The sequence below is a fragment of the Uloborus diversus genome, chromosome 1 (assembly GCF_026930045.1).
Source record: "Uloborus diversus isolate 005 chromosome 1, Udiv.v.3.1, whole genome shotgun sequence".
Taxonomy (NCBI): Eukaryota; Metazoa; Arthropoda; class Arachnida; order Araneae; family Uloboridae; genus Uloborus; species Uloborus diversus.
Genome location: NC_072731.1, coordinates 170387790 through 170403430, shown reverse-complemented (window position 1 = coordinate 170403430; position 15641 = coordinate 170387790). Strand labels below are relative to the sequence as shown.

Genomic DNA, 15641 nt, shown 5'->3' with positions numbered 1-15641 from the left:
TAATTATTTTTGTAACTTTTTATTCTAACAGATTATTTTATTTTAAACACGAAATGAATGCATATTAGAAAACTCATAATGCTATCACACACAATACTAGCAAAAAAGTAACACACAAAATAGTAACAGCATACAAATTTTTTCACATCAGTCTTGATAAAAAATATTAGGGCATGGGAACGCTTCTCTCTTTATATTCATTACTGCTCATTTATTTATTGGTATTGTTCATTATTGAACATCAAGCATTTGATCACTTTCTTCGAAGTATTACAGTAGCATTGATTGCTGCTTCCTGCTCCATTAGATGGCCAATAATAGCTCTGGACATGTCTTCCCATAGTGAAAATAAGTCGTCTGGAACCATACTGTTGACGGTTGCCAAGTTGCTGTTGAAAATGTAAAAAAAAAATGTATAAGATCAAAATCAACGCATAAGTTAATACAAAATTAACAAAATAATCACTGAGTCAGTGGTATCTGATCTGTGAGGTGCGCCTTCATAGGGAAGAATTGCACTATTGCACGTGAAACACGCTGCTGTTACAGAAAATTAAAAAAAAAAGAAAGAAAGAAAGAGAAAGAAAATTTGAACTTTTTTGACAACTTAAACTCAAATTCTGCTTTTCAACTTCACTAGTGTGCGTGTATGTGTGTGTGTGTGGACATGTGTTTGTGGTGCGTAAAAAATGGACGCAACCGCTCAGGAGGAGCGGATTCCGATGGATAGTGCTGATGACAAAAGACCTTTTGTCAGATGTCTTTTCATCCATAAGCTCATATCTTTTGCATAGAAAAATGCGTTCCATGTAACGCCAAAACGCGTGTCCGCATTAATCTACAATTTGTACTGTTGGACGATGTTATTTCTTATTTTACTTTTTATACTCAAAGGTATTTTTTTTCCGAACTTAGTGTTTATTTTCAGACGCAAAGATAATTTGTAAAGTTTTAAGGTAAAAGTTAAAAAAAAAAGTTTAATTTTTTTAATTAACACTTGATGTCTGTCTTTCTGTACACAATGCAACAATTGTTATTTTTACGTAACTACTTTTTCTTTTACAAACAACTTAGCATTTTCTTATTTTACTTCTAAGTTATAAATGTTGTTTTTCATTTTGATTAATTCATCCCCTTTTACAAAAGGAACGTTTTTTACAATGAAGAGTTTGAAACGGCCAATCGGAGTTTTACACGTTGTTGGCATGCACCTGATTGGTTGAACATTTTCTGACATCACTTTTCAAGCATAAGTAAGAAAAAAAGGAAAAGGTTGAGTGATTTTTCTGTTTAGAGGGGGATGGGAGGGGGTAAAAAAAAGTTACTTGGAAAACGACTTTACCTATAAGTATTCCAAGTAGGTGGTTTAGGAGGTTCTTCAACTCGGAACCGAGGTTCATGGATGAGTGTGATTTCTACATCTTGGGCACAAAGACCAGTGACGAAGACATCGTCCAGGGGAAGAATAGGCTCCACCCTTTGCGAAGCATCAAACAATTCTACGGCACTGGGTCCTGTTGTGATGTAGGCAGATCCTGAAGCGAATGGTGGATAAACCTCATCCGGGTAATCTTCTTCAGATACGTAATACATCTGCAAGAAACAGCAAGTTATGTGCACCGCTGAGGGGCAAAGGAAAGTTAAGATAAATTACATTTTTTTTCGAAAAGAACAAACTGGAAATGTAATTTTAAAATTACTGTACGTAAAAGGGATAACAATGTATTTTATACTATAGTTTGCAGTCATGTTATTTTTAGTTTTTGGCAGTAAAATTGAAGAACCTTCAAATGAATTTGGAGTACTTTTCTATTGAAAAAATGTCCTTTTGCTTCCTAAAAATATTCGCTAAAAGAAAAAAAAAAAAAAAAACTAATAAATGAAATAATTGGGGAAAGAATAAATAAATTACTGCAAGATTAAATTAATGTTTGAGTACATTAGGGAATTATGAATAAATAACTGGAAGAATTAATAAATGAACACTTAAAAGTTTATTAATACTAAAAATGAATAAGTCAATGAATATGTGAAATGAATGAATGAATGAATGAATAAAATAAACTATTCCACTAAAAATGAATAAATCAATGAATATGTGAAATGAATGAATGAATGAATGAATAAAATAAACTATTCCACTTAGTCCCATTTACATTCCCTCATATGCATTTGGCAAATTGTACCACACAATAATGATCTAAACATGTTTAATATTAAATTAAAATACTGCACACTGATCATCAGTGAGTTTCAATCACTGTTTGAAATATTAAAATAAGAACTTTCTCAATATATGAATTGCAAACAATTATTTTTAATGTACCACACAATATTACAGCATTATATTTTCAAAATGGATTCTTTTAACATATCTCGGACTTCGGAAATAATTTCTTTTTACTAGAATTCACAACATCTTTAAGAACATAATTAAAATATCGTCAGGCAGGTTTCGCGCAAATAGGGAAATATTCTGTCGCAGGCAGGTAAAGGGCAAAATAACTGCAATTTTCTCATTTTAAATTTCTTAACATATTTGTCATTTATTGTACAAGATTGCTTATTTGGTTTTTGCCAAAAACAAAAATTGCGAAAAAAAAAAAAAAAAAAACCCGTAAATTTCTACATTTTCCTATTTTTAGTATGGAATCCAAAACGCGTTTCTTCAAATATCTTGAAAATCCATTTCTGCATACACTACCGGTTAAATGCGCACGGCAATATTTTACCTCGTAATAGTTGGGAGTAAATATTTTACCTGCTATTTCACTTTGCCCTACACTCCCCTATACGTAGTACGATCCAAAAGTTCGGGAACAAGTTGTATAAAACCTTATCCTGACGAAGCACATCCACGTTCAAAATAGTCACCTTGAGCGACTATGCAATTCTGCCAACTAGAGTGCCAACGTTCGTGCAATTTTTGGAAGCACTCTTGGAAGCCATGTTTCGCAACCTCCTCTAAGGCTTCCTGCGATGAAGTTTTAACTTCATTGTGGTGAAGAAGGAGACTTCCAAGTTGAGGATGCACACTTCGATAGGATGTCAAACAACTAAAACCACGTTTCGTCGGACTTAGCCCCGTGTGATTTTAACCTATTCCCACCAGTAAAAAAAATCGCTTTCCTTCGTCAGATGAAGATAATGCTGCATCGCAGGAGGTTGCGAAAAATGGCTTCCCAGGAGTGCTTCGAAACGTTATACGAACGGTGGCGTCTTCAGTTGTAAAGCACAATGTTTTACTAGGAAGTATGTTACTGTTTTTTTTTTTTGGTAATAAAGAGGTTTAAAGTTATCACTACAAAAGTTTCCGCAGTGTCTGTTTGTCTGTTTGCGATAATCTAAAAAAGCTACTGCACTGATTTTTATACGGTTTGAAAGGTGGTCATTTCTTTTATAAAACAAAACTAAACCTAAAATATAATTTTCTATGAATTTGAAAATACTGCAATTCAAAAGTCTTTTCCTACAAGGAATACATTTTTGTTTCCATCATCGTTTCAAGTGAAGACAGAAAGAGGCATAGGCGGATTTAGGCCGAAATATTTGGGGGTGCAACAATAACAGGGATCTGAGGAGGGGGGGGGTATTCCCGGAATAACAAGGCAGTGGCAATATCCGAAAATAATTTTAGGGTGGGACACACTTTTAAGTCTAAAAAACGCAATGTAAACCATATTTAGTAAGATTAGGGGATGAGCAATTCTTAACATTTCAAACTGCAGAAAAGGTCTTAAACGAAAGTCGATATTCGAAGCAATGGGTGAATCTAGCCACTGTTTTGAAATGGGATTCACACCCCAGAAAAAATTTGAAATAGTAGTTTTGAAAACGCAGTTTTAGTTCTTGGTGATATTTTAGAGGCAAGAAAGGTACGTGTGACTTCAAGGCTATTTTTAGAAATTTTAGTCTTATAAATGTGATTATAGTCCATATTTAGTTTGGGTTATGACTGAGACTCATAGACTGCCTCCAATCGATTTTTTGAAAAGCAGATAGAAATATGTAACCCCCTCCCCTCCCCCACGCTACCTCTTTAACTTTTCATAATTGAAGTTTCAAAAATACTACGGAGGAAAATTTTTGATGCTGTTACCGGACGGGGTGTTCTAGAGCTCTCCCCTGGAAAATTTTCGAAATTGAAGTCCTAAAAATGAGTTCTTTTGAAATAATCCATGGTATTAAAAAAAAGATTCTCCCACTTAAATATTTCGAAATAGTAGTTTTAAAAACCAAAATATTAACACTCTTTGATGATAATAGAGAAAGGGGAGTCAGAGGTCCTTGTTCGAATATTTTCCAAAATTAAAGTCTTAAACACATGAGCGTAAGACCATATTTGGTAACGTTAGGGACACTGCAATTTTTCAAAACTGAAGCTCCAAAAACACAATTTCAAACGATTTTCGATGTATTTAGGTGATTAGAAGATCTTCATTGGAAATTATGCGCAAATGAAGCATAAGAAACGAAATTTGAGGTACTCTGTAATAACTTTAACTGGAGAAAGGGCTTTGGAGAAGAAACATTTTGAGGACTAATAGAAAAAATGAAAACGAAATAGAAAAAAATAAAAAAAGGGGGGGAGGGGGGATATGAAAGAAAGAATTGTGTGAGAAGGCACACAATTCGCCGCCAATAATCTGAAGCTATTGAAAAATTTATATGTCAATATTTCTTTTTGAAAGAGAAATTAAGATTTTTTCCCAACATTCTTTTTTTTTCGTAAAATAACTGCGTTTTCCCAAAATGAGATCTTTTCTTCTCTTCAATAATAAAGAATATTTTTTAAAAAACATCTACTCTGCATTTTGTGGGGAGGGTCACCAGTCTTGTGCCCCTTTCTCCCTGGATGCACAACTGCAGCAAAATGTCCGGAAGTCCTCCTTCAAAAAATTTTGATTATATACCTTAAAATTGTTGGTTTTCGGTTGATTTCAGTGTAGATTTTATTGATCAAGTTTCTTGCAATAACCGTGTTTTTTTTTTTTTTTTTTTTTTTTTTTTTGACTTTATTAGCCATTGTTGTTTTAAAATAGAAAAATTTGTATTGATATACGAATAAATACCCAATTACAGAACATGCAATTATACTATACAATAACACAGCACTGAACAATAAATTGTTTGAGAAGTTTCTTTATTTGCATGAAATTATTTATTAGTTTTTTTTCCAAATGGATAAAATCACTTAAATTCTTAATGTGAGCACAGTTATGTTTTTCTTGCACTAGCGACGAGTGGTAATACATTGGATACACGTAAATTTACTAGTATAGCAGCTATGAATTCCCCCCCCCCCCCAACTGCGTTTCTGAGTGAAATATACTAAACTAATTTTTTTTCAAAACTCAACCAAAAATTTTGGGGGTGCGGCGCACCCCCTGGCACCCCCGTAAATCCGCCTATGGAAAGAGGTCTGTACGAGTGGAATCAAAACTCTCCAAATGAAACCCATAGTTGATTTTATAAAGTCAACTAATAATTGTCAATTTATTATTAAACCGCGCCATGAGTTAGGAGCTAAAATTTGTTTCACGAGAAGTGATAGCAGAAGTAAATGCAAAAGGATTGCCGTTTTATTCCCCACATTTACAAAATTTACGGTTTCCTCGCTGAATGAGAAATTTTATTTGCTTCAAACGAAGGTAAGCTGGCCAAATGTTTTGTTTTTCCACATTTGACATTTTCCACATAGTACTTGCACCAAAACTGCCACACACGTAAAATTTATACAAAAAGAAAGCTCACTCTTCCTTTCAGAAGATTTAATTTTTTCTCGATAATAGGAATTTTTTGCGTAAGCTTTGGACCCAGCAAAAGTGAATGCTGTCATTTACTGAAAGCTGTTTACAGGTTTCCTAGCACCAAGCAGACAACCTGTATCGCCAAGTGTCCATTGCTTTGTCTACTTCCGCTATCATTTTTTGCGAAATAAGCTAGAGTGGTTCATTTGCTGAAAATGAACTGTATAACAAAAGTAATTCTAGTTTAAATATTACGTTACTTCGTTCGGATTTCGTGTGGGCTGTACCTCTTCATGTATGTAACCTCCAATGAACCTTTCTTCGGACAAGAAAGGCTCCTGACTTAAGAGTCGAGCAATCATCCCGACATTTACAAATGTGTCATCATCGGCTTTGAGAAAGTATAGGGCATGTGCACAGTATTTAGCGACCCACTTGAGCATTGCGATGCTCTTAACAGTTGCTTGCTTGTAGCCATCTTCAAATTCGGCTTGAATTATGTCTCCACATTCCTCGCTCTCTTCCCTCAACAGGTTTGACACACTTTCGTCATCTGTTGTTCCCATGATAAAGCCCAGTCTCATCGGTCCTCGTGGCCTGAAAGATAAATCGTTGTATTGAGAGTTAATACAAGCAACGCTCCGTAATACTATTCCTATCGCTTGTTCGTTTCTAACATAGAGAAAAAACGAACTCAAAAATGTACGGTGAAAACTACTATTTATGGAATTTCTTAGAAATTAATAGTGGAGACTTTACAAAGTAACCTATTAGCAATTTAGTTTGAATCACTTTGGATCCATCGCCTTAGCAACGCCATCGTTGAATGGCCACTGGGTAGCACTGCTTACCGTATTTTTACCATACATGTGCAGTTATTATTATTTTTTTTTTTTGAGGCAAATGCGATTGGCATTTAGTATTAAATAGGTGTTGGTATAAGGTTGAAACTGAACAGAAATCTGAAAACCAATCATGCATTTAGAAATCAAGGGGCATAAGTTTCGGGACTAAAAATATGAAAATAACTTAGCTTGGGGCAAAGCTAACTTGACAGCGTTGTAGAGGATACGCATATCCTAATAACAGCATTATGAAGCTGCCAAATTAGCTTTGCCTCCACTATAGTACAAACGCTGGAAGAGATTCTCATCAGTTTTGAGGCAAGGTACTAGTAGCCCTGGTGATGTAGCAATACTGCCCTGAGCAGGTAAACAGCAACTTTAAATCTACAAATATTTCGTTTTTCTTATCTACTTAACGTTAGCTTTATTATAATACAGACTTGTGTTTTTGGTTTTTGCTGAAAATAATGCGCGAAATAGCGTTAAATTCAATCACTTTACTAGTGTTTGAGTCGCAAATATGTTTCTTCAATTATCCCAAAAACTCATTTTTGTACTAGATACTGTCTTTTACTTGCCAACGGCAGTATACAGTGTCATTCAGAAAAACTTTTCAATGAAAGCCTAGTTAGCCTAGATTTTGCACACGTTTTACACAAAACTTGAAAAATTCCACTTGCATACCTTTGCTTTTCACTGCCTAAAAGATTACCAAGAACTTTGGAGGAAACAAATCTGTACTTCTGGAAGATTGAGATGACTGTTTTATGCTTTAAAAGATATTCATTAAAATGATCGCACTGATATTGACTCAAATACAAGTGGAAACGTAAAGATATTTGAAAATATTTAGTAATTTTGTTTTTTTTCCTTAATTAAAATAAAAAAAAAATGTGATACATTTTTTCCATGCAATAACAACAGTTGCAAAGTTAAAAACTTTTATTTTTAGTGATGTTGGCAATAACCCATTCAAAACTGAAGAACACATAATCCCTGTATGCTAATACTGTATATTAATATCATACAGTACGCAGACTTTTTTTTCTTTTAAAGCAGTTTATATGTTATCTCTGTGCTCAGGCTCAACTTATGCTAGAACTTTTGATGAACATAAATTTGATATTTTCTATGTACTATTTTACATGTATTAGATCTTTTAATGAAACTAATATTTGTGTGCTCAAAACTCTCTTCATTATTGAATTTGTTTCTCATTGCCGACGAAAGCTGGATAGCAGGGTAAAAATTTTTTTTATTGGTTGTCGCTTGTAAATTTAGCGGTCAAAATCTTCCAAATGAGTCCGTCAGATATCGAAGTGATCGAAGTACAACAAACGTTTCCAACGTTTCAACATAATTTTTAATGGAATATGGATGAAATGATTTGAACACTTCTTCACGGCTGATAAGAATATAATTTTAGGGCTTTCTGCAAAAAAGAGGTAACTCCAGTTTCAGTATTTATTTCAATGTTTTCAAAAGGTCTGCACTGGAACTGGAAACACCAATTTCCTTTATCATACCCCTTGTATGCTTAAAGTACAGTCATACAAGAGAAATCAAAAATATAAAAAACTTAGAATGAGTTAGTGTTTTAAGCATTAATGCAGACCTAACTTAGCAGCATTGTGAAAGTTACGCAGATTTTGATGAAAGTATTGCCACGTTACCAGATTAAGTTTGCCCCTACTATAGTGTGTATATAGCTCACGTTCAATTTTACAAAATCTTTGGGACCACGAAAAATGCTTCTAAATTTGAGCAATCTTAAACTTAAACAGTGTTTTTTCGAAAAGAAAAATAATTTTGGAGGTGGAAAGTTATTTGTGAGTGTTCGTTCTTTAGAATAAAAACGAAGGTCAACTGTATATTTATTGCACTTACATTTATGCAGCGAATGTACGCTTTCCAAAACTGAGATTTACACACTTTTCGAAATGCACATGTATTTCCGGTTTAGTACTTAATTCCAGTGCAATTTAACTTTTTTCCTTTGCAGCATAAATTTTTACACAAAAATCAACAAACAAGTGCTTGAAATTTACTTTTGCGCAATAGATCCCCAAGTAGCTCTGATGGCTCTTCTTTGTTCAAAGTGATCTGGTGATGAAGGAACGATTATTAGGAGTTTCAGCTCAGGATCAGTCTGGTACTTCTCTGAATGAGCCGGCATTCTCGTAGCGCAGAGATGGGAAGGATTAATGAGAAACTCCAAATGCCAAGGCTTATCCTTCTTCTGTGCAGAAAACAGAAAGAAATCGTTACATCGAACAATTTATGTACTACACTGTAAAAAAATTCCGAAACCTAACTGGTTATTTCCGTGGATCGTTTTGGGATTTCACACGTTTTCACCTATTTCCCCGTAAAAACAAGTATCTTCACAAAAAAGTTTCCTGAATCGTTACAAGTTGCACGCGTGCAGACTTTTCATTGTTGTGGAAAATATTTTTAGCAACCGGTTTAAAGATTGAATGAACGTGTTTATTAAGTGTATCGGTCCAGGTTTCTTACGACCTGTTCAGATTGACAAAGTTCCCAATGAGAGCGAAATAAGTCAATGGGCAGCTACAGCTTTGCAAGGCAGGAATTGAAGGCAAGAGATATGCCTGGTTCCATCTTGCATAGTTTTGGCCGTGGTCGCTCTGATTTTTATGGGGTCTTCTTTGTAAATCAGGAAGGTTCTAATCACTAACACTAAACTTCCTTATTTTTGTCTAGAAGATTCTAGAGATATGAATGAATGGTTTTAACAGGGGAGATTTCGCACTTCTTCAGAAAGTTTCAAGGTTAATTCCAGAAAGGTTACTGACTTTTAGCGGAAAACGTTCCTGGTTTTTCCAAGATATGTTACTGGAAGAAACTGGGCACATCAGCTCCCTATTATTTTTCAGGAACGTTTCTGAATCGTTTTTACAGTGTAAGCACATGATAACAAGCAAGACTCATACAGGAACACATGATATCAAACGAAATTCTGACACTCTGCACGCACCCAAAGTCCTCCTAAAAAGAAACTGATGCATGCAAAATGGGTTCCAAATTTTTTACACAAACGGTGCATTGAAAAAGGAAATGCTATGACCCGGTGTACTGTGAGCAATAGGGATTTTAGATTTTCGATTGCAGCCGTTCACATTTCTCTCCATTGGTCATCAGGAATTCTTCTGAAGTAACTCGCTTTGCAACTGCTAAGGAGTGAAACCGTTTATATTGACCAAAAGTCGGTTCAGTGCAGGTCTTTTTGAACTGTGATTAGAAAATGTCCCCATGCAGGGAAATTTTTAACATACTCCTTAATAGGTGGGAAACGAATCGGGTTTTTAGCTTACTTTTCCAGTAAAAGTCAGAAAAAGAAGAAAAAAGCATGAAAGAAGGCTTAATGCATCTTAAAAATATCGCGAAAAATAAAAAAAAAAAGTCAAAAATAAATAAAATAATTAAATAAATATCGAAAAATTAAAAATTGGAAAGTAGGGTATTGAGATGGGGAAAAATGTCTGTCGGTCTGTCTGTCTGTCCCCCCCTAATAACTTTCGAATGAATAGTCCAATTCGAACAAACTTTTTTTTTGTTCGAAAGATCTCGGCGAGGACACCTCATTTCCATATTTCATTTTTTGATTTGAACTATTTTTTGTTCAATTTTAAACAGTTCAAAAAAACTTAAGATTAGCGCCTACGGGAAAATTCAAGGCAATTCCGCACTGTGAGGCGAATTTGCTTCAAACAAACTTTGTAGGAAAAATCTTTTGATGAAAAACTTGTACATAAAATATCTTTTTGATTTGAACAATTTTTCGTTCAATTTTGCACAGTTCAAATCCCTTAACATTAGTGCCTACGGGGAAACTGAAAGTCAATGTAGATTCCGTACTTGAAGGCGGATTTGCTTCAAACAAATTTTGTTGGAAATAGCTCTTGACGCCAAACTCCAGACTTCGACTCGAATAATTTAGGGGTACTTGACTCCGACTCCGACTCCTGTGCCCGACAATTAATCGGACTCCGACTCCCCGACTTCGACTCTGACTTCGTAGTTTTGGCAAAAATTTATACACGAAGGACAAATGACTGACTCCGATTCTTCGATATTCGACTCCGACTTCTTTACCCAAAAATGAGATTGACTCCAACTCCGACTCCGCAGCTATGGTTTTGACTGTGGGATAATTATTGTTGATTTGACTTGTTTTTATTTTTACGCTAAAGTTTTAATTTAGGTATTCAGTTTTCGGCGATTAAACTCGAATCATTTATGTTTCTACATAAAGTTATACGCAGATGATTTTTTTTTTTTTTTTTTGACAATGAAAATTATTTCTTTAAGTTGACATTTTATTGTTTTTATTTATTTTGGTAAGTGCATTAATTCATTTAAAAAATTGTTTTTAGCAACAGGGAAAAAGAAACGATTTTTTTTTTTTTGATATGATGCATTTATTTTAATGAGCTGATAGATTTTAATTATTATTTTTTTGTTTGAAAGCTGTTAAAGATTTTTTTAATGAAAAAAGTGTATTAGCTGCTTTGTTTAAAAGTTGCTGCTATTTTATTTGTTCAGTTTTTTTTTTTCTTTTTATGCATCTAATTTTTTTAGATGAGTGACGAATATTTTATTCCTCGAAATCAGCTTAAAGTATTTTAAAAATATGTTTGAAAACATTTGCGATTTTAGATATTTTTGAGAATATTGATCAGGTACTAGAAAGTAGTATGGGTATTCGGGAAAGTAAGCTGGTCTAGTTCTAGACAGAACTTCTTGTTATCATTTCAGAAAATATTGTGTTGTGAAGTCATCTGATTGCATTTATTCTCTCTTTATCGGAGAGTGCAATACAATTAGTAAGCTGTAGTCAAACTTCGTATAATATATTATAACCTAATTTGAAAATCCGTTTCCATTTTAAGGACACTAATTACAAGGATTGCTTTGCAGTTACCAATGAATGACATTTTTATCAGATAAAAAATGCAATCCGAAACTCTCAAAAACTGAGAAACGGAAACCAACTGACCTTGCTTTTGGACTTTTCCTTCAAAGATTCTGAAGAGGATGATTCCTGAAATAATTTTTAAAATTTATTCTACATTGTACATTTAACAGTCTGAAACTATTATTTGGTACAGTAATTGAATTCAAGACATGAGAAAAATTTAATAGGTCTTATAATATACATGCAAGACAAACATTTATTTTAGTCAACAATATTTTTAATTTCACTAGATAGCAAAGAAAAAGTTTTTACAATTGTTAAAACTGCTGAACGTATAACCCCTATAATCAGCATGAATTTTGTAGAAGGTATGGAAATAAATGCAAGAATGCGAAAATAGTGCTTAAAAATACAATCAACTTCAATTGAAATCAAAGTTTGAAAGACAACAAATTAAGTAATTATCATAATTTTTATTGTCATGCACAAATTAGTTTTTTCAAACATGAGTACAAACAAAAAAAAAAAAAAAAAAAAAAAAAAAAAAAAAAAAAAAAAAAAAAAAGGAGGAGGAGGAAAGATAAATACATATTTTTTTGCAAAACTTTATTCAGGGCTATTTTAGGGCTGTTCTGTACTATTTCTGAAAGATTTATCATAAAATAGCTCAATTTTCAGAAATTTTTTAAATACATTTCTTCTATAATGCTAATATCATCTGTAACGTCATTTTCTGATTCTATTTTCTTTCATTATTATTATTTATAGTTTAGTAGTTAAAATGTTACTAAACAGTTATTACAACGGTTGAAATGATGGTTGTCACGTGCTAGCAGCATTTTGCAATAGGGCTCCTAATTCAATTTTTTTTTTTTGCAATAGTCAAGACAAATGTGCATAATATTCCCAAGATCTATTTAAGAAAACTGAAAATTATGTAACTAACAATTCTTACAGTTGTTTCTCTCTCTCTCTTTAATAATTTCTACTAATGTAGTTTATCAATTTTTTTGAAAAGAATGAAGTTTCAAAATATGATAATTAATACTAAAATTGATCTGAAAATAATAATTTCTCGGGAAGAATTTCATAAAAATGGTTGCCTGTTGCAAATGAAGAAAAATTTTTTTCCTTTCTTTTCTTTTTGCTTCCTTCGATCGAAATCTTTTTGTGTAGTCACTTCAGGTGCACGAAAGAAACACCCATTCTATATTTATAAACAAAAAGATATTGTTTGGAGAAAAGTTTATGCTTTATCGTGAAAATATTTAACAAATATATCTTTCTCATTGACAAAGCCCAAAAGATTCAAAGAGAATCCCAAGAATTCTACAAATCTTCATTGAAAACCAAGATCTGTGGGAGGAAGGGGGGGGGGGCTTTAGCAGCTCCCCCTGCTTTGAAGGCCTTTCTTTTCCCTTTTGGACGTTGAACTAGGAACTAATATTGGGAACAGAAATGCATAAACGTAACAGTGAACGTCAAATTTACCTTGCTTTTCGACTTTTCTTTCGACATTTGAGAAGAAACTGACGACTGGAAATATAATAAATATAAAAGTATATCAGATATATTTGCATAATTGTGCAACAAAACAAACAAGTGATGATAGTAATAATAAACATAATATTTTAAAACCCAAGAAGGAAGTGATGGTCGATTCCTCTACTAGTAGGGGAATGTGAAGCAAAATGAAATAGATAAGATAACATACTTTTTCCAAAATAAACAAATTGAAAATTTGTTCTAAATAAAAAAAGAACAATCTAGTTTGTTATGAAACTTGCATTTCAACATTATAGTTATTATTATTTGGAAGCAAATTCGTACCTTAAGAAAAGGCGAAGATTTTTCACTTTTTTTGTCATGGGGCAAAGTGAAAAATAAATTATTTTCTCTAAATTCGATTGTTGAAGATAATCGATAGATTATCTTTAATTAGATTATTGATTTAAGATTTTTTAAATTTAGATTATTTGATTAAATATTTTTAATCAAATAAATGAGTAAATAAAAGAATGAATGAATAAATGAGAAGGCAATGAAACAATAAAGAAATAAATGAATAAGTTAATATATGAAAAAAGTAAATAAATGAATAAAATAATGTATTATTAAGAAAATAAGTGAATGAATGAATAAATAAGAGAATTTTTAAATGAAAGAATGTAAATGAAATAATTAATAAATGAATACGTAAGTGATTTGATAAAGAATTGAATAAGTAAATGAAATGAACTATTTCACTTTGCCCCGTTCGCTCTGTCCAGCATGCACTTGACTAACTATGCAAAGCATTTAAAATGGAAATAAGCTTAATATTAAGCAAATAAGTACTGCGCCGAGTGTTAGTAAGCCTCAATTAATATTTAAAATGTTAATAACAAGAACTTAACCATTTAATGACAAAAATAGTTTTTGATTTGCAACAAATATGTCAATATGAATATCAATTTTGAAAACTGGTTGTATTATCATATTCATTGATTTTTTCACTATGCTCCACATTCCCCTAGTTAAAACCACCGAAAATTGTCACCAAAAAATATTCAAATATCAACTGGGTTTAGATTAAACACATCGGTTCCTAAAATAATTTTTAATATTTTAGAAATAGAGTTTCCGAACTTAAAGTATATACATTCAATTAAGCCCATAAAAAGCAACCAGCCAAAATAATATCATCAATGTTTTATTTGTATTGTACCATTTGAGAATAATTCAGTTCAAAATAGTATAGCGTAAAACCTTGACTCTCTCCAATGTTTCTTTTTTTTGCTTTTCTTTACTTTCGTTCTGAGATCTTTATGCTCTTAGAAATTTCCTTTGCTTTTCAAAAATAAGTGAGTGAATGAGCAATGATTTTAAATTTTACTTAGTGCTAATTGAAATATCACACGCAGAACTTAATATGCATCGGAATTTTAGGACTGAAACATAAAAGCCTCTAACTTACTTTGTTCCACCCAGGGTTGGCTTTCTGCCGGCAGAAACTAGTTTTTGCCGTGCCAGTGGCAGAAACTGGTTATAACCGGTAAAAACCGGCAGAAACTGGCAAAAACTTTAAAATGTCTTTAATAACTCAAGTAATTAGTAAATGATATTTGTTTAAGTAAACTAAAAAATTAAACATCATTTCATCATTTAAAAAAATAAAATCCCATGCTAGTGCCCTTGATTTAGTTCAGAAAGTGAACTATCCTATTGCAGAGGCTCGTAGTATTTGGATTAATTTAACAAAGGATAAAAAATCATACAGGGGTGCTTAGGAAAGAGGAGTGACAAACAGAATTAAACAGGCATTACTGATTGCAATTTGCTCACTTATGCTTTCTCTAATTTGTTTGATTGAAATTATCATGTCATGTGCTTCAAGAAGAAAGTGCCAGAATTTTACTTGCCTAGATTTTGTACCTAATGTCACTGCTTTGCAAAACAAATTGACCCCATTTCTCAAAACTTATTTTTCCAGTCAAATTTTTACCACAACCCCAGTTACTACATGGTGGACCAGTTATGCAATAGATGAAAGTTTCACGAACATTGCTTGCTCTTCTGTTTTAAGAATATTCTAAAATTTCTCATTTGTGCGTAGTAAATTGAGAACCTGTTTAGATTTTTTGAAAAAACTTTTCTAAGAGGTAATTGCAGGATCCAAACAATGTAACATTTTATTTTGAATTGTAATAATTTTATAATAAAATTACAGTAATTTTTTTTCATACATTTTCAGTTTTATATCAAGAATTATTTTTTTATTTTGTGAGTTTTTGCCAGTTTCTGCCACAAATGTGGCAGAAAGTGGTTTTTGCCATGCCGGTTTTAACCGGTTTCTACCAGTGGTTTTAACCACCTTGGCAGCAACTTGCCAACCCTGGTTCCACCTAAAAGAAGTTAACAAGTCATAAATGTTCCATGAAAATGAAACAAGTTTAGATTTTTTCTTGCATTATTTTTTTGATAAGCAATATGGCTCAATGCTTAACGAGATAGATTTAAAATAATAACATACCCAAAGAACTTATAAATATTTTCTGACTTACTTTGCTCTTCGAGATTTTACTCGATGCACTGGAAGAATCGGATGCCTAAAAACAGATTTGAGAG

General features: G+C 32.6%; 1 protein-coding gene across 2 annotated transcripts in view; it reads right to left on the bottom strand.

The window, feature by feature from the left end:
• LOC129222937 (beta-1,3-galactosyltransferase 5-like) overlaps positions 1-15641 on the bottom strand; it is a 31405-nt gene continuing 15764 nt past the window's right edge. Inside the window, exons 3-9 of one of the 2 annotated variants that reach the window (XM_054857501.1) lie at positions 15578-15622; positions 13026-13070; positions 11616-11660; positions 8644-8834; positions 6011-6347; positions 1343-1593; positions 1-389 (exon numbers count right to left, since the gene is read on the bottom strand). In XM_054857501.1, coding sequence (XP_054713476.1) covers positions 254-389; positions 1343-1593; positions 6011-6347; positions 8644-8834; positions 11616-11660; positions 13026-13070; positions 15578-15622 — 1050 coding nt within the window. In that variant the 3' untranslated portion in view covers positions 1-253. The remainder of the gene's footprint in view (positions 390-1342; positions 1594-6010; positions 6348-8643; positions 8835-11615; positions 11661-13025; positions 13071-15577; positions 15623-15641) is intronic. The other variant, XM_054857508.1, reaches the window with a different exon arrangement.